This window comes from Emys orbicularis, chromosome 4, assembly GCF_028017835.1.
Source record: "Emys orbicularis isolate rEmyOrb1 chromosome 4, rEmyOrb1.hap1, whole genome shotgun sequence".
NCBI classification, from domain to species: domain Eukaryota; kingdom Metazoa; phylum Chordata; order Testudines; family Emydidae; genus Emys; species Emys orbicularis.
Window position 1 is genome coordinate 3,620,844 of NC_088686.1, and position 24,051 is coordinate 3,644,894.

General features: G+C 45.3%; 1 protein-coding gene across 1 annotated transcript; it reads left to right on the top strand.

Annotated features, from left to right (window-relative positions):
* The first annotated feature begins 968 nt into the window (after nucleotides 1-968).
* C4H14orf28 (chromosome 4 C14orf28 homolog) lies at nucleotides 969-24,051 on the top strand. The gene is made up of 5 exons (XM_065403624.1): nucleotides 969-1,015; nucleotides 4,003-4,527; nucleotides 7,384-7,473; nucleotides 10,694-10,828; nucleotides 23,620-24,051. Exons 2-5 carry the CDS (start codon nucleotides 4,004-4,006, stop codon nucleotides 23,804-23,806), a joined length of 936 nt encoding a protein of 311 aa, XP_065259696.1. The 5' UTR covers nucleotides 969-1,015; nucleotide 4,003; the 3' UTR covers nucleotides 23,807-24,051.

Genomic DNA, 24,051 nt, shown 5'->3' on the forward strand with positions numbered 1-24,051 from the left:
TAATTGTGCATTTCCTTATTTATTTATTGTCATTTAAAAGCTATATCTTTTATATGTTTTAGTTTGTGTGTTTTTTTTAACATTTATTATACACTAACAGCCATGATTATAAAAACATGGGATGAAATTCTGGCCCTACTGAAATCAATGGGACTTTTGCCATGGACTTCAATAGGGCCAGGATTTCACCAATGATTTTGAAAAAACAATATAGAAAACTACATTGAGGTCATTTTCAAACCACAAAGTCATACACACAGAGAGGACTAGGCTGGCATGAATTATCCTGTAGCTGCCCAGTTAGGGAAAGCGGGTTCTCAAGAGAATTCACCAACCTAAGCACAAAATCTTCTTGTCTGCCTGTAATAAAGATATTGCCTGGTCCCAATCACCTGCCCTGTGTCAGGATTCTGCAGATGACTAGGCCTCTCACATGCAGGGTGTATTATGAGCAGGCTGCCACAGATTTATGGCCTGTCCTATGAGAGATGTGAGAATGAAAAAAATAAATGACAGGCTCCACATCCCTGGAGGGGGAATAATGATAATAATAAACACCCCTCTGTGAAACAGGCACCCCTGTGAGACCCTGGCTCTTCAGCTCCTCCCATGTTGGCACGCCCCGCCCCTTTCTATAGCCCCGCCCCTTACGCATTAGCCCCGCCCACGTCTCTCTATCCGCCCGTTCCCACAGCCCCGCCCCTCACCCATTAGCCCCGCCCACGTCTCTCTGTTCCCCCCGTTCCCACAGCCCCGCCCTGGCCCTGCCACTGTCCTGCCCCTTGTTCCCACAGTCGGACCCCCGCCGCCTGTAGCCCCGCCCCAGTCCCTCTAGCCACGCCCCTCGGCGCTTTAGCCCGTCCCGCAGCCCGTTCCGGGGCGGGGCCTGGTGACGCAGGGAGGCGGGGTCCCTCCGTAATAACAAGCGGCGGCCGGGCCTGGCCGGGCCGTGCGGCGGGCTCGGGCCGCGGGGTAGATGTGGCGGCCGGGGGGGCGCTCGGCGCGGCCGGCACAGGTACGCGGAGCGGCCTAGGCCCGGCCCGCTCGGGCCCGTGGGGGCGGGACCTGCTGGGGGAGCAGAGGGCCCGTGCGGGGGGAGGATCTGTGGGGGACCCATGGGGGCTGAGGGGGAGGGTCGGTGGGGAGAAGGACCTATGGGGGTTGGGGGGGTGCTGGTGGCACCTGGTGGGGTGCAGGTGGCCTGTGGGGGGAACTCGTGGGGGCTGGGGGGGAGGAGGACCTATGGGGGTTGTGGGGTGTGTGCTGGTGGCACCTGTGGGGGGTGCAGGTGGCCTGTGGGGGGAACTCATGGGGGCTGGGGAGGGAGAAGGACCTATGGGGGTTGTGGGGTGTGTGCTGGTGGCACCTGGTGGGGTGCAGATAACCTGTGGGGGTTGGGGGGAGGACCCGTGGGGGTTGGGGGGGGGATGTGCTGGTGGCACCTGGTGGGGTGCAGGTGGCCTGTGGGGGGAACTCATGGGGGCTGGGGAGGGAGAAGGACCTATGGGGGTTGTGGGGTGTGTGCTGGTGGCACCTGGTGGGGTGCAGGTGGCCTGTGGGGGGAACTCATGGGGGCTGGGGAGGGAGAAGGACCTATGGGGGTTGTGGGGTGTGTGCTGGTGGCACCTGGTGGGGTGCAGATAACCTGTGGGGGTTGGGGGGAGGACCCGTGGGGGTTGGGGGGGGGATGTGCTGGTGGCACCTGGTGGGGTGCAGGTGGCCTGTGGGGGGAACTCATGGGGGCTCTGGGGGGGGACTGCTGGTGGTGGTGGGTGGGGTTACCACAGGGGTGGTTGTGGGGAGAGCCTTGTGAACCTTCCTCCTGCGCTGCCTCCATTGGGCCAGGTGGCTGCTGCCCTGATGGACCCTCCCCTGTGCCTAATCCTCTCTGCAGCCGAACTCTGCAAGAGGTGACCTTGCCCTGGCTCTGGGGCAGAGCCCAGGACCATCCCATGGGTCCAGCTCTGCAGAGCTCCTCTCACCATCCTCGCAGCCTGGCCTGGCCCTGCCCCTGCGAGTGGGAGGAGCGCTGGGTATGACGGGCCCTGGTGGTGAGAGCTGGGAAAGGTACAGGCAGGCGGGGTGCTTGCTCCCTCCTGGCATTGTTAGCACCCTGTGAGCAGCATGGTGCTTCGGCCCAAGTGAGGTGGTGGGCCCTGAGCAGAACCCCAGGGAGAGAGCAGCTTCCCCTGCCCGTTGGGACCCCAAGAGCGACCGCTGCAGATCAGCTTCTGGCAGAAACAAGCAATTGCTCCTGAGCAGTAGTGATAGGGGAGGTGTTGTGACACTTAGGAGTGTTTCTGTCAATGTGTCTGAGCTTTTGACTGTCTCAGGTCCCTGTGTTCTTTCTGTTTTCTATCCCCAACCCATTGTTTCTCCTTCACGTCTTTTGCTTTGTCATCATTTGGCTTGTACTTTCTACCCTATTCAGGCTGTAATGGCAGAGAACATTGGGTCTAAATAACCAAGCAAAGTTTATGTACTGAAGAGTAATGGACTTGTGCTGAGTTTCTTGGTTATAATTAACTGATGCCTTACTGTTTAAATAGTCTTTAGTTTTAGTCCACATTATTTTCCTACCCTGAAGCCAGAAATGATGATCTACATTTCTCTTGTCTTTATAGGGACATAACTTGAAATAAAAGCCTAAAGAAAATGACTTTGCTAGAAACTGTATATGGTGGCAGAGGGGCTCACCTCTCTTCCCATATGAAAAAAGGATGTCTTTAGTCTACAAGACTAAAATGCATTTGAGTTTGGAAGTCTTAAGTTTTAACTTGCAAGGAGCCACAAAAAGCCTTAGCTTTTACAATAGTTATTGCCTAAATATTAAACATGACACTTTTCTTCCCTGGAGAAAAAGCCTTGTATCTGTATCCTGATGTAGGTGTTCTTATTAAGTACAGTAGAACCTCAGAGTTATGAACTGACCAGTCAATCGCACACCTCATTTGGAAATGGAAGTACGCAATCGCAGCAGAGACCAAAAAAGCAAATACAGTACAGTACTGTGTTAAACATAAACTAAAAAAAATTAAGGGAAATCAGCTTTTTTTCTTCTGCATAGTAAAGTTTCAAAGCTGTACGAAGTCAATGTTCAATTGTAAACTTTTGAAGAAACAAACAATGTTTTGTTCAGAGTTATGAACACAACCTGCATTCCCGAGGTGTTCATAACACAGGTTCTACTGCAAATGCTAGTGCTTCCTAAAACTAGAGGTCCTAAACAGTTCCTGCAGCACTAGGGTTACAAAACGCTGAACGCTGGCTCATTCTGGACGAATACTTTATCAATAATGTATTGTCATTTCACTGTCTAGAGCACTGAATGGTTCAGAATTCAAATGCAGCATTACCTAGCATCAGACATTGGGCCAAAAAGACCCTTTCTGTAGTGTTTAAGACTGATATGCCCTAGTCACACATTCAGGGATTCCTTGTAAACTGATTTCAAGTTACTTTCAGCTTACCTAAGCTAAGCTGAGTATAACTGCCTCACATTTCTCTGTGGTAACTGTCCTCTAAAGTAACCTATATAGTTTGGTGACAAACAGTGGGCAGTGACTAACCACAGATTATATTCAGCAAGAAAACACTTCTTGTGCCAGTCAGTCAGCCCGCCTGGACTCTAGAGGAGATAACAGCATCCTTTATATGTGAGTGACTCATCCCTTCTTGCAGACTGAATCTCTCAAGGTACAGCTTAATGCCTCCAATGCCCACTCATGCTTTAAAATTAATCACTAAGACTTTCTTTAGTAAAGACCAGTAATTAGCTGGGTCAAATGGGAAGAAACCTATATCTAAACTAGGGAAATCTCAAAGCCATTTGATTCTTAGCAGGGGCTGCTCCTGACTGTGCTTGGAAGCCTTGTATACTGATAGTACTTAAATTGTTTGTTTTTAAGTTCTGGTCCACTCACTGTATATTCTAAGTGTGTGCCTGTTCCAAAACGGAATGCTCTTGGTACAATATATTAATACTTTTTCTCTTAATTGCAGGATGAAGACACTGTTTGAGGAGATCAAAGCATCAATTAAAAATAATTATGATCCAGACTGCTCATTTTGGAGGCCTGTGCTCCCTTGGGGAGGGGTTTTTACTATCAAAGCTGGCCGGAAAGCTGTATCTTGCACACCACTTTATGTTGAAATAAATCTGAAAAATACTTGCACTATCGATGGATTCTTGATGTTGTTGTATGTCATTCTGCATGAAAATGAACACTTCCCCAAGGAGCTCTCCCTTCATTTAGGTAGAGAGTTTGTCGACTACTTTCTTTACTTAATGGACTCCTATAATTTTACAACAGTGAAGCTGCTTTGGATTTGGGACAAGATGGAGAAGCAACAGTACAAATCTGAAGTTCACAAAGCTTCACTGGAAATCGATTTATTTGGAAATGAGCATGATAACTTTACAAAGAATCTAGAAAGTCTCATGTCTACCATTCAAGAGAGCTACTGTTCAAATTTGAGGTGTCCAACTCGTATGCAGGAAGATCTGCATAGAACAATTAACATAAAGTAAGTTGCTGCACATGCTGGCATGCAACTGTGATAAAACAAACTTCTTCAAGGGGGGCTGTAACTCTGGTTTTTAAGAGATCAGTATTACCTGTCAAAGTGCCTTTATCAGCTAGAATACATCTATGGTTGTATGTATCTGTAGCAAATGTGTACACCCTGTGTACTCAAATCATTCAAATTGCTGTAGAAGACTTAGAAATGAGCCCTTCTGGCCTAGGGTTGGCTGACAGTGATTAAAAAGAATATTGCATTAATTGCAGCAGAGCATGTCTCTAATATTCTACACTGCAGTGGTAAAGTGTAATTGCTTTTGATGCTCACTGATTCAGTGGGAGTGTTGGCTTGGAGAGCTGTTTAACAAATACTGCTGGGTTGGGCTTTCTTCCCTCTCTGCTTGGAGCATGTGATATGAAAATTGCTCTCTCGCATTTGTAGCTGTTGACTTATTGTGACTAAGAACTCTCCAGAGGTGCCTGTCATTCATGCTGGGTCCTCGTACTACAGATTAACACTTGCAAAATAAATTACGTGCCTAAAATGGATTTTGTTTCACAGTAAAGAATAAATGTAGAACGGCAACAGTACTGTTTTGTCCTGTCCCAATGCTAAAACTAGTAAATGTGTCCCCAGTAGCGAGGTGGAGTTGACCTTTGCAGTTATACCTAGAAATTAACAGAGGGAGGTTCAAATGGACAAAAGCAGTAGGGAGAGTGAGTCTCAAAGTTAAGCATCCTTCACAGAAAAATTGCTGTTGGCAGCTCCATCTCTCAAATGGAGGGGCTCTAGCACCTCTGATTGGAACTGGGGCAATAGGTTGCTAGGGGAGAGGTACTTTTTCAGGTAACAAGTTCCCAAACCACTGAGGATACCTTCAGATGCTGGAGTACACCTTTACCCTGATATAACGCTGTCCTCGGGAGCCAAAAAAATCTTACTGCATTATAGGTGAAACCTCATTATATCAAACTTACTTTGATCTGCTGGAGTGCACAGCCCCACCCCCCCCGGAGCACTGCTTTACTGCATTATATCTGAATTTGTGTTATATCGGGTCACGTTATATCGGGGTAGAGGTGTAATGTGCTTCTATCTTGAAACTCTGCATTACATTATTAAGCAAGTTGTTGCATTCTCTACTTCAGTTTTAGTAGTCTCAACTTGTACCCAAGTCCAGAGTGTATTACACTAAAACATATACAAAGTCTGACGAGGGGGGCTAAGAATTGAGTCTTGGAGAAGATGCAGGAAGGCCTTAATTCCTTAATGAAGTACATTAGGCCAAAACACACATCTCTGGGGTTATGAATTCTGTTGACCTGCTCAGAATGATCACTGAAAGAGCTAGAAATGTAGTTTTACTACCTGACTCTCAAATCTGTCTAGCAGAAACTTTGAGAGCTCTTGCTGCATCAGTGGTACCAGTATGAATCATGATCAGTGATTCTTCACCCTCCTCTGCTGGAATCCTGTCTACTTCTGCCATGAGGTTTTTATACTAGCAGCTGATGCAGATGAGTTAAAGTTACAACTGCAGCATATTGACCACATGGTAAGGCACAGGGCTCTCTGCTATAACTTCTCTCTTACAGATTGTGGCGTTTGCTTTCATGGGCTTGAAAGTCTGTTGGACTTGGATACTTCAGGTTTTGAATTTTTACCCTTTCACTGCAGGCATTGTGCATCAATGAAAGCATTTTTCCAATTTGTAGTGTCCGATTTCTTAGCTGGTCAGGTCATATTGCACCCCCTTACTCTGCTTAATGGTGACCCAGATGCTATGTAACTGTCCTGTCCTTAAATTACAGCGCTGTACCCTCAAGATGTTAATTTCATACAGCAATAAGTGTAGCAATTAAGGCTTTGTTTCCACCATTCTTTGTCTGATTTAATAGTTGGATGAAAAATCACATGCAAATAACAGGTGCTGTAAACTTTTTTGAGGTAGAAGACAAATTTGTCTAATCCCCTCATGCCAAGTATGAACTTTTAATGACTGGGTCTGTGCTCTGAGGCAATAGTAGTTTAGGTTTAATACCTTCCATACAAGAGACTTTCAGCTGCTTGCTATTTTAAAGTTGACTCTCTAACTGGACTCTTACAACACTAGTGCTGCAACCTAGGAGACCACTACCTTCTAAATCTACACTGCTTCTCCAGCGAGGCATGCCAACTAACCAATGAAGCTGTTCTGACTGGGTTTAAGGTAGTTCTCTCATATTGTTTTTAAAAAACAAAAAACCTCTGTGCTTAATGGTTGTACTGTGAAAATGAACTTGGTGCTGAAGAGCATGTAAAGATACCTTTTAGGTCTATATTTGAAATATGTGATGAATCAACCAAGCACCAGCCCTCCTGTCTATACTCTGTTCTATATTTCATACATTTTGTCTGAGTAAGATATTTGGACTACCTGCCTCTACACAAACACCAGGGAAAGGAAGGTCTGATGGACACCCTTGTGGGTGATCCTAGAGTACAGAATAGGACAGAGCCTTTTGGCTTTATTGTGCAGTACATGTCACTGTTACGATACATTTGTTCATGGCAAGATGAGATCAGGTTTAGCTGACTGCATAGCTGAAAGACTTGAATCTCAACAGCAGAGTTCTCAATATGGCAGTCATGTTCAGGAGAAGTTGGTTTGGCGTTTGAGTTAAACATTGAAAACATTTATTTGCTCTAAAGTAGCTAGGTTCTTGGACAAGAAACAGCATTCTAAAGACTCTTTTTCACGGGATGATTGATTTTTGTTTGTATTGAGTTTAGGGATTGCTCTTTAAGTCATTGTGGTTAAATGATTTTATACTGTGCAAGTACAGAATAAATCTGATCAAATGTCCCTAACTATTTCAGTCCTCCCCAAGAAATTCCTCATGGAGACCTGATTCAGCGGGCAGTAGATGAATTATTCTGTTCCAAGATTGAGCTGTGTGAACAGTATGGGTAAGTGCATAATAGATATGAAAGTGTGTATTTGCTATCACAGAGGGTGCATGGTCTGTTAGCCTGTTTGCACTTGCTCACTGCTAAACAAAACTTTTCCCTAGGATTGAAATGTTCTGTGCTTGGTCTCAGCCCAAAGATGACATTGGACTCCTCAAACTGTACACATTTTTCCATGGATTCCTGTAGGGGAGCTGCCTTTCATAAACCCAGAACCAGCAGCTATATTCACACCTGCTGCTCCTGCCTACCAAACACACTGATCTGTGTGGCTTCCCCTCCATATCTCCCTGTACAACATAGTGGGCAGAACAGTCTGGAGAGGGGGTGAGGAGAAACAATGGTGCTATAAGGATTAGTTGGCAAAGGAGAATCTGAGGCTCTGGATCTGAGAGGCTTGTGTGGGAGGGGAAAATCCAGGGCAACATCCGGGGGAAATGTTTGGACTAAGTTTGGGGGAGGGAAGAGAGGCTAGGAGATTGCAGAATAGGAAGAGCAAAACAGACAGTGGGGGATTGAGTCAGCAGAATGCTAGAGGCATTGTCCTATTCTTACAACTGGGTTCAGCTAAATGGATCCAAGAGCCCAGGATGGGGTGGGATGTGGGTTAGGAGGAAGCATGCCAAACCAGCTTCAGAACAGTGTTCTCGGAGTTGGTGTTATAGCGTGCACTCAGCACCAGAGTGCCTCCTGTGGCAAAACCAGACATCTCAGGCCAGTCACTTGCCAGAATTATCTGGGTATATCTTAATCATTTCCCTGTCAGTGGGGAGGCCTCAAGCACTGGTGTCCCTTGGTTCCTCTTGTTCTCTGCCTGCAGCATGTAATAGGCTAGCTTCCTGTGGGCTGTAAGACTTGAGTCTAATTTTGGTTGTTGGGTTTAGTGTACGGGTGCTGGTGGCCTGTGATGTACAGAAGATCGGACTAGATGAGCTGGTGATTCCTTCTGGCCTTAAAGTCTATAATTCTGCCTCAGTTTCCCTCCTCTGCTAGACCAATCGCCATCTAGCCACTTGATTCTTTGTTACGACCTCAGTGTTCTGGTCAAGTTAGTAGTAGTCCTGTCCCCTCTGAGTGTTAGAGTCCTATACCTCAGGTGGCCCATTGCCCTAGATGAGGGGAGCACAGTCCCTGGCCTCTCTGAGCATGGCCCACTTGTTGAAGGCCTTACGAAGTCCTCTTGCTGGGTTTGGCAGGGGAAACGAGGCCTGCACACTCCTCGGGGTTCCAGGCCAGGGACGGCATGAAGTGGTTGGCACTGCTCTCTCAGCCCCTCTCTGGCCTGTTCTCTGACTCAGAGGCCCAGTAGGGGTCTTCTCTTCTAGAGGATCTGGTTTGCTGAGCAGTTTCTCCCCAGTGTGTTGCGGTAGGCACCTGCTCTCAGTGGCTCCTCAGTCTCTAGCAGCTGCTGGGCTGGGTTTCAAACCATCCTTCTGATTTCCATCCTCAAGATGAGTCTCTTTTTTTCCCCTCCTCCTCCCCCGACTCCTGGAGCTGGGGTTTCAGACAGTCCCTCTCTGTCTGTCCCCTTAAGGCAGTCACTCCTTCTGACAGGAGTCCCCTCAACTCTCCTCCCGGATCTGGGACTATGGTTCAGGTTAGTAATACCCTCCCTGAAACAGGAGATAACACAGCCACCTCCCCCTGCCCTCCACACAGCCGCTCCTGGAGCTAGGGTTATAACTTCGGCCAGCTGTAGAGCCTTAGGCACCTTCTTTCAGCTTGCTCTTATCCCCCGTTAGTCCCCAGGCTCCAAGGGCTTAGCAGGCCGGTCGTGTCCTGCTGATGACTCCCTTGTTATGAAGGAAGAGGCAGCATAGAAACTGGTCCCCCTGCTAAAGGTCCTGCCCGTTGGCTGGGAGAGAGCAGAACCTTGCCCTGCCCACTCTGCCCAGGCCTGTGATGAAACAATAATGGGGATTTCCTCCCAACCACTACTTATTCACGGGACCGTGTCCTCTCTCCCAGTATCTCTGAGGCCTTTGCACATCCAACCTCCCAAAATATCTTAAAGGCCATGATGTGATGGTGAGGTGCTGACCCCTCACACCACTACCTTTTAGGGGACAGATCACCCCAGTGCAGGAGGTCTTTGTCATTGTAATGCTTGAGTCCCTTTGTAGCCCCAGGCCATAGTCCTCCCTTGTCTCCCTCCACTGAGATACCTCCAATTTGGGGTAGTGTCTGCTGTGTATTTGGCATACATCACTGCTGGCCAGTACCAGAGGCCCATTTAAAAATCCCAGCTAAAGGGGGTAACTAGCAACAGTGAAGTATCTGGGCTCCTGCTGCACCAAGTGCCACCATTGCATTTAACAGCAGTATCGCCTCAGATTACCAAAAAGAGACGCTCTGGACCCTTATAGTAGCATTTGCAAAGGTGCCTAAGGTAGTAAGGTGCCCAGCTCCTGCTGACTTTCAGTGAGATGTGGCACCTCGTTCCCCAGGGCACCTGAAAATCCCACCACCAGAGGACAGCTTGGTTCAAGCAGTAAGTTGGTAAGCAAATAGTAAACTGGCTAGTGTCCTCTAAATTTACTGTGAATTATTGTTGCTCCTTGGCCTGAGCCGTTAGCCATTCTTCTGGACATAGCTGGGTTGTTTCTCTTAGGAGAGAGTGTTGACATGAGTTTGGTATCTTTGGTGCTGTCTTTATTCACAAAGAATGTACCCAAAGTCCTGTTTTCCTGAGCAGAGCGGGAACAAACAGCCACCAATTTTCTTGCTCACCATTTCCAAGGCTGCCTCTCCATCCAGTCTTGTGCGCAAAGGAGCTCTGTCTCTGTACCCTCCGAGCCATGCTCACAACTGCTTCGCTGTGTCAGAGGCAGAAAGCCAATCAGTCCCCTGGGAAACTCCTTGGACCGCATGAAGTGGCTGCTGATTGGCCTTTTGTGTGTCCCAGTGCTTTGGGCAGCAGCTTCTATTGGGTCCAGTTGTCATACTCCATAAAGGAGGTGAGTTGCTGCTTCCCTGTAGACTGAATGAAGGATAGCCAGCAGCCCATCAGCTTTCACAGGTCTGTGATTGGCTGTGGATCAAAGATACACATGATGACAGCCATTAACACCTTCCTGCATAAAATAAACAAACCAAATTCTAATACAAGACAAAACCTGCCCTAATGAAGTGTAAACCTTGTCTGGATGTGAAATAAAACCTGCTTAATTGTACTGCTTGCCCAGTGAAATAATTGCCATTTCTGCTTCTCTACTTGCAGATGTAATGGGTTAAGAGAATTCACCCAGAGAGTTTTCTGCCATGGGGCACCGCCTTTTGTTGTTTTAAATATGCAGCAATGGAAGCCAGAAGAACTGGCATATGTACCATATCATTTGGATTTATCTGATCACAAGTAAGTATTTTAAAACTATATTTAACAAGGCAAACGGCTTCTCTTCACTTCATGTTTTTAGGAGGAGTCCAATAATCCTTTTGAATAATCTGTAAAGGAAAGGGGTTTTGTGGGTTGTAGCCCACGAAAGCTTATGCTCTAATAAATTTGTTAGTCTCTAAGGTGCCACAAGTACTCCTGTTCTTTTTGCGGATACAGACTAACACGGCTGCGACTCTGAAACCTTTTTAGAGTCAGTAATCATGAAGCAGTATGGACAGGTTTCAGAGTCGCAGCTTTGTTAGTCTGTATCTGCAAAAAGAACAGGAGCACTTGTGGCACCTTAGAGACTAACACATTTATTTGAGCATAAACCCATGAAAGCTTATGCTCAAATAAACGTGTTAGTCTCTAAGGTGCCACAAGTACTCCTGTTCTTTGTGCAGTATGGACAGTCATGCTCACTGTCAATTTCTGCTAACTTCTTATTGTCAAAATCCCTTTAGAACAATTGTTGGGTTTCAGAACCAGCCTTCCTATTTTCTGTTAATTATCAAAAATACATCTAACTGCAGATATTTCAATGCATTATTACAGGACATAGCATTTTGATATACAGGGTTCTAGCTGAGACCCAGTTAAGCATCAGAGAACTTTGAATCCAAATTTTACTTCCTTAGCATGCCTGACGAGGAGAAAGTGAAGGGTGATGTGACTGTCAGAGGAGCAAGGAAGGAGACTGAGCTCCCCCTCCCTATTTACCCATAAGATTCACAACAGAGCCCCCAGGTAGGCCCCATTTCCTGCCTTCAGATGTGGGGAGAGCTCAGAAGAGTAGAGAACAGGTGGAACTAAGACAGGGGTTACTAGCTAACACTACAGGGATAGACTGAGGGCCTCAGCCCCCCAACCCCCACTACTGTGTGTCTGTAGTGGTGGAAGGGGGAGGGAGAGGCCCATTGTACACACAGTGAAAAGACGTGCTCTCACCCCTCCTTGATGATGTGCTAGCAGGAGATAAGCGCTCAGATTCCTAGCAAAGGGGGAGAATAGAAGCAAAGCAGCAGCATATCTGGCTTCCCTTCCCTATCAGAGGGATAAATACCAGGGAGGGAGAGGAATTATTTCAGCTCAGTACCAATGTGGACACGAGAACAAATGGATATAAACTGGCCGTGGGGAAGTTTAGGCTTGAAATTAGACGAAGGTTTCTAACCGTCAGAGGGGTGAAATTTTGGAACAGCCTTCCGAGGGAAACGGTGGGGGCAAAAGACCTCTCTGGCTTCAAGATTAGGCTAGATAAGTTTATGGAGGGAATGGTTTGATGGGATAACATGATTTTAGTCAATTAGGCAATAACGTGCCATCGCTGGTAAAATGAGGGTCCGGCTGGAGAATCTTGCCTGTGTGCTCGGGGTTCTACTGATCGCCATATTTGGGGTCGGGAAGGAATTTTCCTCCAGGGTAGATTGGCAGAGGCCCTGGAGGTTTTTCGCCTTCCTCCGCAGCATGGGGCAGGGGTCGCAAGCCGGAGGATTCTCTGCGACTTGAAGTCTTTAAATCACGATCTGGAGACTTCAACAGCTGAGTTAAGGGAAAGTGGGTGGGTCAGCTTTTGTGGCCTGCATCATGCGGGAGGTCAGACTAGATGACCATAATGGTCCCTTCTGACCTTATAGTCTATGAGTCTATGAGGATTGTGAAGAGTGGTGGAGCTGTGGGCTGGGCCACCCCCCAAAGGCACTGTTGACACAGCAGGACGGTACTAGCTTTCCTCCTCTTCCATTAGCAGCTAAGGGGTGATCCATGCCCTCCACCCCCCCCCAGAAGACTGCAAGAGTCAGTTGAACTGTGGGCTGTTGCTCCTCCCCCTCTTGCCCCCTGAACTCACTGGCAATGCAGTAGTGGGGGACCTTGGATCCTGGAGGATCACAGAGCAGCAGCTGTGCCGATTAGCGCCTCATCCCCTTCCCCCTCTGAGGAAGTTGTAGCAAGTGGCGCGAGCAGGCCGGGGATAGGGATCGCGATACTGCTGAGGGGAGTGGAAGGGAGCGGTGTGTGACCCCTGCGCTGTGACGAGCAGAGGCAGGGGTGAAAGGAGCAGAGGGTGGTCTTCTCCCTGGCCTTGTATAAGGTTGGGTCCAGCTAGAGTTGAGTGCAGCACAGAGGGGAATAGCAGCGGGCCCTGCAGTTTCTCTGTCTCAAACACTGGTGGTGGATGGTCACTGGACAAAAACCACAACGAAGGGGGAACGGGGCAACATGCAAACCAAGGAATCTGAGTCCAGAGGAGAATCAGTGGATATGGGGATGACTAGTACAATAGTGGCACAGATTAATTCCAGTTTAGGTGTGGTGCTGACAACCTATTTCAGCAAGTTGGAAGAAAAATTAACACACAGTGGATATCCCAATGAACCAGCAGCAGCCATTAGACATGGACTTAAGACTGATCAGCATTGAGGTGGACATGCAGGAGTGGCAGCCCAAGAGTCTCAAGTCAAAGAATTGACACAAACTGGAAGATCTGAAAAATAGGGGCAGCAAGAAAAGTATGAGTATTCTAGGACTGCTCGAGGGGGCTGGAGGAAAATTCATAGAGTCCTGTGAAATATGGATCCCCAAAGCTCTGATTCTGACAGTCAAATCAAGATTGAAAGGGCACACTGGATCAGGATCCTGGCACACAACAGGAATTCAGCTAGACCACACTGTCATAGTACATTTATATAGTTAGAGACCAGGTTTCAATTCTTGAGCCAGCCAGCTCTTGTGTGTGTGTGTGTGCGCGCCTCAGGTGGCATGTGACCAGGATTCATCACCAAATTTGGTCTGCTGGTTGGTGAGCAAAGAGCAATCATGTATCCTTCTATCAAGATTGTTCCATAGCTGTACAGAGGAAAAGGGTGAATTTATGAAAATCTGCAAGCAGCTTCATGGGGGGGGAGAAAAAAAACTTTACAGATTCCTGGCAATCCTAAAATTAAAAAATATATAAAAATAAATGGTAGTTAAAATCTTTCTACATGTTTGAGGTGGCCCAGAAGTTCCTAACCTCAGTACTGGAACCAAATGTAGTAGACCAAGAAATAGCAAATGATTAGATTCAAGTTGACAGAACAAGGAGTAATGGTCTCAAGTTGCAGTCGGGGAGGTCTAGGTTGGATATTAGGAAACACTATTTCACTAAGAGGGTGGTGAAGCACTGGAATGGGTTCCCTAGGGAGGTGGTGGAATCTCCTTCCTTAGAGGTTTTTAAGATCAGGCTTGACAAAGCCCTGGTTGCGATGATTTAGTGGGGGTTGGTCCTGCTTTGAGCAGGGGGGTGGACTAGATAACCTCCTGAGGTCCCTTCCAACCCTGATATTCTAAGTTAAGTGTCTCAATTGCGAACTTTCTAACCCCCAGGAAGAGGAATTTTCTACTATAATAGATGTAAAATTTAAGAAAATGCAAGCTAAGCTTAATCAGTGTATAGATATTGTGTATTTCCTTGATTAGCAAAACAGTACCAACTTTAGTGGCAAATCAACCTGTTTTATTATAACAATGACTCAACCTTTATGAAAATCAAAAGTAAAAATAATACGATTAAAAATCTGATTTAAAACAAGGGTTCTTGCTTCATGATTTAAATTGGAAATTTAAATCAATCCACCCTGCTTGAATGTAATATAATACACTACAGAACATGTCCTGTTATAAGAAAAATGCTGTCTCAGGGGCAGAAGTTCATACAATTGTTTGTTAGGAAAGTTAAGAATTTCCAACAAATAATGGTACAGGAGTTAGTGTACGGTTTATGGTTATGTTATAAGTAGGGATCATAGGGGATGTGGGTGTAGGGAAGCTCTCAAGCAAATACTGTATAGATATAAGATCCAGGGGTTATGGATCGAGGAAGCTGGGGTATTGGTAAAGACAATGCTCCCTATGTTGAGAAATGGTTAAAGAATCAGGAACAGTCTGGTTCCCCTGGAATGTTAGGGGATTAAACCTTCCAGTAAAACAATACCAAATGACTGCTTTTAAAAAAGCTAGTGGTGGGACTGCTTTAGAAAACGTAACCTAAAAGAATTAAACATAAAGGGAAGGGGTATCGTATAGCTATGGGCCATCTCTCTGCTCCCATAAGAGAGTGGTGTATATACTAAGTAAAGAAGGAGGGTGGGAATGTAAGAGGATTAAAACAGGTTCAGGTGGTGTATTGAGGGGTAAATGTGTTACACGATGTAGCATACCCCAAATGAGGAGGCTACTCCCTTCTTCAGTAACACTTGAATTATTGCAATAGTTCAGAAGTCATGGGCAATTAGGATTGCCAGTTTTGATTGGACGTATCCGTGGAGGTTTCATCACATGACAATCTTTAATTAAAGATTCATCTTCCATTCCTGGAGACAGCAGGACAATCCTGGAGGGTTGGTAACCCTGTGTGCAATAGGGGCATGCAACTAACTCTTGTCTTAACCTAATGGAGATAGATTACCAAGTAGGCAATGTGACGTTATTGATATAATCTGGGACCATATAGATCATTGTTGCAACCAAGGTCCTGTAGTGGCACCCAAATCTTGTATAAAGGGGGTCAAATGGGGTGTCTAAGACAAGGTTATGGATTACTGGTTATAATTATGCTGTCTATATGTGTGTATCAGTGTTATAGTTGAAGTTATGAATATTGGCTCTATACTGTCTGTGTTGCAAACTTATGCTATGCTTCTGGGTGACATCCCAGACAAGCTGGTGTTAGCTCTGCCTAGCCTGCTTGATGGCCCATTAAGAACCATCAGCTATACAATGAACTCATTGAGAAAAGGCAAATATGCCTTGAGACTCAGCAAAGTATGCAGGGACTGGCCCATGTGACTCCAGACTCCATTTTGCTGTAAATTTCCACAGTAAGAACAAAGGGGTGTTCTTACACCTGGAAAAGACTATATAAGGCTAAAATAACAGGAGTACTTGTGGCACCTTAGAGACTAACAAATTTATTAGAGCATAAGCTTTCGTGGGCTACAACCCACTTCTTCGGATGCATATGCATAAGTGGGTTGTAGCCCACGAAAGCTTATGCTCTAATAAATTTGTTAGTCTCTAAGGTGCCACAAGTACTCCTGTTATTTTTGCGGATACAGACTAACACGGCTGCTACTCTGAAACCTATATAAGGCTAATGCCTCGTCTCCATTTGGTCTTCAATCCTGCTTCACACCTCTGGAGGAACTTTGCTACAAGCTGAAGCTTGGAACAAAGGACTGAGGACCCATCCCAGTGGGGGATGTATTCCAGAGACTTGATTTGAACCTGCAGTTTATTCTATCGCTGCTGCAAGCCTGAACCAAAAACTTTGCCATTACTGTATGTAATTGATTCCATTTAACCAATTCTAACTCCCATCCCTATCTTTTTCCTTTTATGAATAAACCTTTAGATTTTAGATTCTAAAGGATTGGCAACAGCATGATTTGTGGGTAAGATCTGATTTGTATATTGACCTGGGTCTGGGGCTTGGTCCTTTGGGATTAGGAGAACCTTTTTCTTTTACTGGGGTCTTGGTTTTCATAACCATTTGTCCCCATAACGAGTGGCACTGGTGGTAATCTGGGAAACTGGAGTGTCCAAGGAGATTGCTTATGAGACTTGCGGTTAGCCAGTGGGGTGAGACCGAAGTCCTCTTAGTCTGGTTGGTTTGGTTTGCCTTAGAGGTGGGAAAACCCCAGCCTTGGGCTGTAACTGCCCTGCTTGAGCAATTTGTCCTGAGTTGGCACTCTCAGTTGGGTTCCGCCAGAACCGCATTGTCACAGTGGCGTAGTCGTGCTTGGATCCACAGAACCAGGTCAATTAAGCTTTGGGTCAGAACCCCACGCTATCCAAATTTGAATTTTGGGATTGAGAGTTTTGTTGGTTAAAGAGCTGCTGCAATGGCTGAGCAAAGAGCATATGAGGGACTTGGCAAAAAAGCCCTGGAAAATTTGTGTTCAGAAAAGAGGATAAGCTTTAGAAAGAAAGCTACAAATCAAGAACTGAGAAATCTGTTAATAGCCAGTGATCAGGGGGCAAGAGCACAGCCCTTACCTGAGGCTACAGAAGATGCAGAAAAATTTAGGATGCAAAAGGTGACAAGTAAACTGCAATTTGAGCATGAACAGAAGCTAGCAGATCTTCGATTGCTGGAGAAGCAAAAAATAGCACAATTAGAGAAGGAGGCAGATGAGAGAGAAGAGAGAGCTCGTAAGGGGCGTCTAGAGCTGCTCGCTGCTGAACAGGAGACTCGCAGGATGGAACAGGAGACTCACAAGATGGAACAGGAGACGGCCAGACTTCAGCTCCAAGTAATGGAAGAGCGGAGAAAGTCATCCCCACCTGGTACTCCACTTCCCCCCCGCCATGAGAAAAACTGGGAAAGGATGTGTCCCATTTACAACGATACTGAGGATATAGAGGAGTTTTTATCTACCTTTGAACGCCTCTGCAATCTGTACCAGATCCCCGAGGGTCAGCGAATGCCTATCCTGCTGACCAGACTGACTGGAAAAGCCAGGGAGGTATTTAATGACTTGGGGGAACAAGAAGCCTTAGATTATGAGCGGTTTAAGGATTCTGTGTTAAGGCGGTTCAAGGTTACTCCTGAATCTTACAGAGTTAAGTTTAGAGAGTTTAAAATGTCTAAGGATTGTACTTTTGTAGAATGTGCTCATAAGCTGATGGGTTTTGTTAAAAAGTGGGTTGTGGGAGCCAAGGCGCATGGGAGTTTTGAAAAACTGCTGGATTTAATAACTTTGGAACAGTTCTTAGACATTGTGCCTGACAATGTGAGAGCAGCTGTGTGTGATAGGGACCCTGAGTCAGTCCTACGGGCAGCAGAGATTGCGGATGCCCATACCCAAAACAGGGCTCGAGAAGGGTGTAAAACCCCGGGGAAAACTAATCACCATTCTCCCCAGTTCAAGAGGAGGGAAGGATTTAAAAGTAAACCTGACTCTTCTAAAGGAGTTCAAGGGGGCCCGGAGGGTAGGAACTCACATCCCAGGATGAAACAGGTTACATGCTATCACTGTGGTATGCTGGGCCACGTGAGACCAGACTGCCCAACACTGAAGGGCAGCCCAAAACCAGCAACCCCAAATGCCACGGCAAATGCTAACCCTGTTGTTATAAACTCACAGGCAAGCTACACAGAGCCCAGCATTGGTGCCCTGTGTGCAAATGCTGTTTCTGTGGTCTCTGAAGAATTTGACCTTAAAACTCACATTAAAGCTAAATATGGGGGAAATAATGCAGAGTTTATTAGCAGTGCAGAAGTGAATGGAGTAAGGTGTATGGCATGGAGGGACACCGCAGCAGATATCACTTTGGTTAAAGCAAGTCTTGTCAGGAAGAAAGATTATTTGCCAGGTGAAGATGTGACTGTTGTAGCCTTTTCTGAGTATTTTGTCAGGGTGCCTTTGGCTAAAATCCACCTGAAATGGAAGGGATTTGAGGGCACCATGGTTGTGGGAGTAAAAGACACACTCCCTAAGGATATTATGATTGGAAATGATATTAAAGCTATGGTCAGTCAAGTTAACACAAACCAGGCACAGGAGGGGATTGATCCTAAGGTTGTGCCTATGGAGGGTTTCTCCAAAAGTTTGTCTTTGGAAAGTAGCTGTTTGGATGGGAATGAAGTTTCTGAATGTCTATCTAATGTCTCAAAAGTAAATCTGGAATTAGATCAAGCGAAGGGAGAGGAGATTTTGGATGAGCCTAGGCAGTCTTGTGAGCTGATGGCTTTATCTAGTCAGCAGTTTGGGAAGGCAAGGAGAGTGGAAGATGAGTGTCCCCATACCTTACCTGTTTCCTGTGTAAAGAATAGGGACAGTGAAGGAAATGTGCCTGTGTCTGTCAGGGGTATTGACTTGCCTATGGAGGAAGCTACCCCAGTCTCCAAGCAGTTGTCTGTGAACAGCCCGGTGTGCTGGGACAAGGGAAATGAAATCCCAAACTGTGTGTCTAGTAAAGGAAAATGTGTCTCCAACTCTTTTTTGTCTGTGGAGCAGACAGAAGGTGCCTTTCAGCCTGTGATGGTTGAGAGTAATTCAGTTGCATCAGATTTGGTTCTGGATTCAACTAAAGCCCAGGAAGGGAATGGTCTTAAGTTGGTGTCTGCTGGGGAGAATGGCACTGTAACTAGGTTGCATCCAGTTAGTGTCTTAGCAAAATCCCAGAGACCAGACAATTCTGGTGCTTATATTTTGCCTATTGCTAGTGTGTGGTTGGTAAAGGGTGTAGCAACTCTGTCTAATCAGGGTGATATCCTAGCCAGGGCACAAGGAGAGCATGAAGGTGATTTGGTTGTGTTACCTACTGATGGTGTGAAAACTTGTAGCAAGAAGGAAAGGATTCCTGAACTTGTGTGTGGCAAAGGAAAGGGAAATGTTTCTAACCTTTTATCTAGGAAGTCTATGGGTTTGCCTGAAAGGGGATTGTGTAGAAATCTGCCTGATGGGCCAAAGGTGATCCTGGATGTAAGTAAGACCCAGAAAAAGTCTGTTGTTGCTCAGGGAAGTGTTCCTTTAGAGCAAGCCCTAGGTGAAGAGGGTAAGGGCAAAATTTCTGTGAGGGGTGATTTGCTGCTTAGAAAAGCTCCTGGGAAAAGGAATCCTCATGGTAATCTGTGCAAGCAGTTCACTGCAACTGAAGGGCGTGAGAGTGATTTAATCAAGGAAGTTTCAGTTCCTAACAGCCAGAAATTTTCTGTTGTGAATGGATCCACTGACTTTCCTTTTGAAAGATCCAGTGTGGGTAGCTTTGAGAAGGTCTCAGATGGAGTAAGAGCTGTTAAGAAAGTTAAGCAGCCCTATAACCAGGTGGCTGTGCGTGGCCATCTTGTTGGGAAGACAATGGGGTTGGGACAGGACTGTCTCCATGCTAATTCGTTAAGTGAGCAGTCTGTGCTTCAGGGTCTGAGGACAGATTTGGTTACTGGTGTTTCAGAGCAGAACAGTTTTATGGCCAAATGCTTGAGGATGCAGGGGAGATCAAGCAAACTCTCACCCTCAGACTCTTTGGATTTGTGTGGTATCTCTTTAAGACAGAGTCCAGCCTTGGAAATGATAGCAGTTAAGAATATGAAAACTGGTGAACTGGCTCCTGTCTGTGGTAATGCAAATTACTTGCCTGGCTGGGAGAGGAAGGACTTGCTAATAGCTGTTAGCACAAAGAGCCCACCCCATCAGCCAGTGAATTCTGTTAAGCAAAAGAAATCAGGGTTTGATCCTGCAGGACAAGGAGGAAAGAGAAAACTAAATTTTGCAAAGGGAAGCCACAGGTTAACCCTAAATTGCCCAAACTCCAATGGTATTAAGCCAAAGGTGTGCCATGACAAACATGATTGTAAATGGACACTTGCAATGAATTTGTTATTATTGCTAATGGTAATTTTTGTAATAAATGTGTTGCTATTACCACAAACTGTAAAAATGTACAATGTGCCTAATCTTTTGGAAAATCCATTGAACAGGTTAAAAGGAATACATGAGAACACACTTTATGTTAAAAGGCCTTGTTATAATGGTGTTTCACAGTTAATGCCTGTAAACAGTATTGGAACTTTTTACAGGGGAAAAGACATTCCAGACCTAATGTGCTGTATAAAAAGGGAAACCGAGGCGCACTACCATATTGCTTTCATGGCTAAAGGCCAAAATTCCTGTACTGTAAACAACCTTAATATCTACATTGACTTGATGTTAATTGGGTTCCAAATATTTGCCAAAGCTTGTATGAGTAAAGTAGCTGTTTTCTTTAACTCGTGGCAAAATCACATGAGACATTCAGGAACCATGCTGCAAGAGCAGATCCAATCCACTATTGTTCTAACTAAGTTTTACCTTGAGTTTGTAAAGAGGTTCAATCATGTTATTGAACATGACTTTGATAAACCATTTCTGTTATACATTGGTATAACTTCTAACCCAATGCTAGCTGTAGTGAGACAGACCCAAGGATGGGGAGCTCTTGGGATGCAGTCAGCGATGTTTGTGTCATCCCTTCCTGCATCAATTTTGCGTTGGGGGTGTGACGTTATTGATATAATCTGGGACCATATAGATCATTGTTGCAACCAAGGTCCTGTAGTGGCACCCAAATCTTGTATAAAGGGGGTCAAATGGGGTGTCTAAGACAAGGTTATGGATTACTGGTTATAATTATGCTGTCTATATGTGTGTATCAGTGTTATAGTTGAAGTTATGAATATTGGCTCTATACTGTCTGTGTTGCAAACTTATGCTATGCTTCTGGGTGACATCCCAGACAAGCTGGTGTTAGCTCTGCCTAGCCTGCTTGATGGCCCATTAAGAACCATCAGCTATACAATGAACTCATTGAGAAAAGGCAAATATGCCTTGAGACTCAGCAAAGTATGCAGGGACTGGCCCATGTGACTCCAGACTCCATTTTGCTGTAAATTTCCACAGTAAGAACAAAGGGGTGTTCTTACACCTGGAAAAGACTATATAAGGCTAATGCCTCGTCTCCATTTGGTCTTCAATCCTGCTTCACACCTCTGGAGGAACTTTGCTACAAGCTGAAGCTTGGAACAAAGGACTGAGGACCCATCCCAGTGGGGGATGTATTCCAGAGACTTGATTTGAACCTGCAGTTTATTCTATCGCTGCTGCAAGCCTGAACCAAAAACTTTGCCATTACTGTATGTAATTGATTCCATTTAACCAATTCTAACTCCCATCCCTATCTTTTTCCTTTTATGAATAAACCTTTAGATTTTAGATTCTAAAGGATTGGCAACAGCATGATTTGTGGGTAAGATCTGATTTGTATATTGACCTGGGTCTGGGGCTTGGTCCTTTGGGATTAGGAGAACCTTTTTCTTTTACTGGGGTCTTGGTTTTCATAACCATTTGTCCCCATAACGAGTGGCACTGGTGGTAATCTGGGAAACTGGAGTGTCCAAGGAGATTGCTTATGAGACTTGCGGTTAGCCAGTGGGGTGAGACCGAAGTCCTCTTAGTCTGGTTGGTTTGGTTTGCCTTAGAGGTGGGAAAACCCCAGCCTTGGGCTGTAACTGCCCTGCTTGAGCAATTTGTCCTGAGTTGGCACTCTCAGTTGGGTTCCGCCAGAACCGCATTGTCACAGGCAATAAGCTCCGTTTTTAAAAAAACAAAAGAAAATCAAATAGCATCACCATGATATAAAGAACGGGACATGATGAATATTTGGGGTTTTTACATCTTCATGGACTTTACTTTTGCTTCTGAAATTGCCATAACATGCTAAATAGATTTAATGAAATCTTTAAACGTTAATGAAGTTATAATCCTCAGTGTTAGAATTAGAATCTCTCTCTTTAACCATGTGTCTGTCTCTGTGAAAAGAAAGCACAACTCAGAAAGAAGCTGGAGTTTTAGAAATCTATTGTTAAAAGACAAATATTTTGTGAATAAAATGCAAAACTGTTGATTACCTTGAAGGAAAATCCCTTATAGGATCCATCCTGGGGAGTACTTTAAAGCAGTAATAAGGGGACAGTTAGTGGAAAAAGAAAGACAGAGACAAAAACCAACCAAAGAAAAACCAGGCTGCTTTATAGGAGCAAAGCAACAGTTTGCAGAAGCAACCAAATATGACTAATAGTGCAGCTTTAGAGCATGAGCTTTAAAACTAGCATTAGAAACCCTGATAACAGAGAAACCCAGCCTGCTCTCCTGTGTGCCAAGCAAAGGTTCTCTCACCGGGGTGCGAGTCAGGCAGATTGCTAGCCAGACCGATCTCTAATAGAAGAGACAGAACTAACTGCTGCTCGATCATGGTCCTGCTGAGAGTTTCTTGCGTGCATAGCTGTCACAGCACCGCCTACTCAGGCTACTTGTGGGCTAGCCACTCCTCAGTTTCCCCTCACTCAGGTGGGATCTCATGACCCTCCCAGGCAGGATTTACTGCCACACCCAAGTCTTTTTCTAGGCAGTTTTATTTAAATATAAAAATTAGACAAAACAAAAAAAAAAAAACAGAAGTTCTTCTGCTGACCCTGGGCTACAGTGCCTGAAGACTTTTCTTATTTTCTTCTCAGTGCTGAAAAGAGAATACCTGCTACACTACCCTACCTCTCCTCCCGTCCTTATGCTTCAGGGCCTGCCGCAAAAGCACATCTCCTCTCAACTGAGTTTTCTCAGCCCTGATCCCTTGCCAGCTGGCTCTGATAATTGAACAGGGCTGGCTGGCTTCAGGCCCTGAAGAAGCAGGCAACCCTCTTAGTGTATAGCAAACTATATCTGAGTTTTGGAGTAAGCATCACTTGAAGGCCACATGGGACCAAAGCACTAACTTTTTCCCCCCTGCCTGTATTAAAATGCCATGCTGAATGGAGTCATAGATGTTAGACTATCCCATTTCTATTAGCTCATTCATTCCTTCTTCCCTGCCAATGCACAACTTTCCTCTACCATATAATTCAGCAGCAACACACTCCAGATTGATTTTGAAAGTTATTTTAATGCTTTTTCTTATACTAATTTGGAGTGAAGGGGACAGAAAATAAGCCTTTTCTGAAGGGCAGACTAGTCATATGATCTTATCTTGCTACAGACTGTCACTCTTGCTCCAGGAATTGCTCAAATGGACATCAGGCACCTGGGGCAAGAAAACAGCTCACTTAGAGGAGTCAAGGGCAATGCTGGCTCCTCTCTACAACAACTATTTATAAGACAACTAAATGCTTGCCATCGACAGTAGCATTCTTCTTTAGCATTTACTGCCAGAAAGAGCATGTTTGTGATGGTTACATCTCTGTTTGCCTTAATTTGCAGGTACTTATTGGAAGGTGCCACATTGTTTAATAAAGAGGAGCATCATTATTCTGCAGCTTTCCAGATTGATGGGTATTGGATACACTATGATGGCCTCAGAAATGTCAACTTAATTTTGTTAAATAAACCCCCAGAATTTCTTCTTTTGTCATCTCTAGTTTATATTAGAGCAGCAGAGAATAAATGACATATCTAGACTATGGATACAAAATTAAATCACGTTCCCTTCTCTGCCACCAATGCTGGCCCATCCCAAATGGAGGTCTATATTTTATGTATACTTGGTATCCAAGAAAAGAGTAGAACTACAGTAGTTCTGGTATTGTATCATCCAATGGTTACTATAGGTAAAAATTTGAAATTGGAAACACTATGCAATTTTTAAAAACATTTATTGAGCTATTTTTATACAGGCAAATTTTTATGCTACAA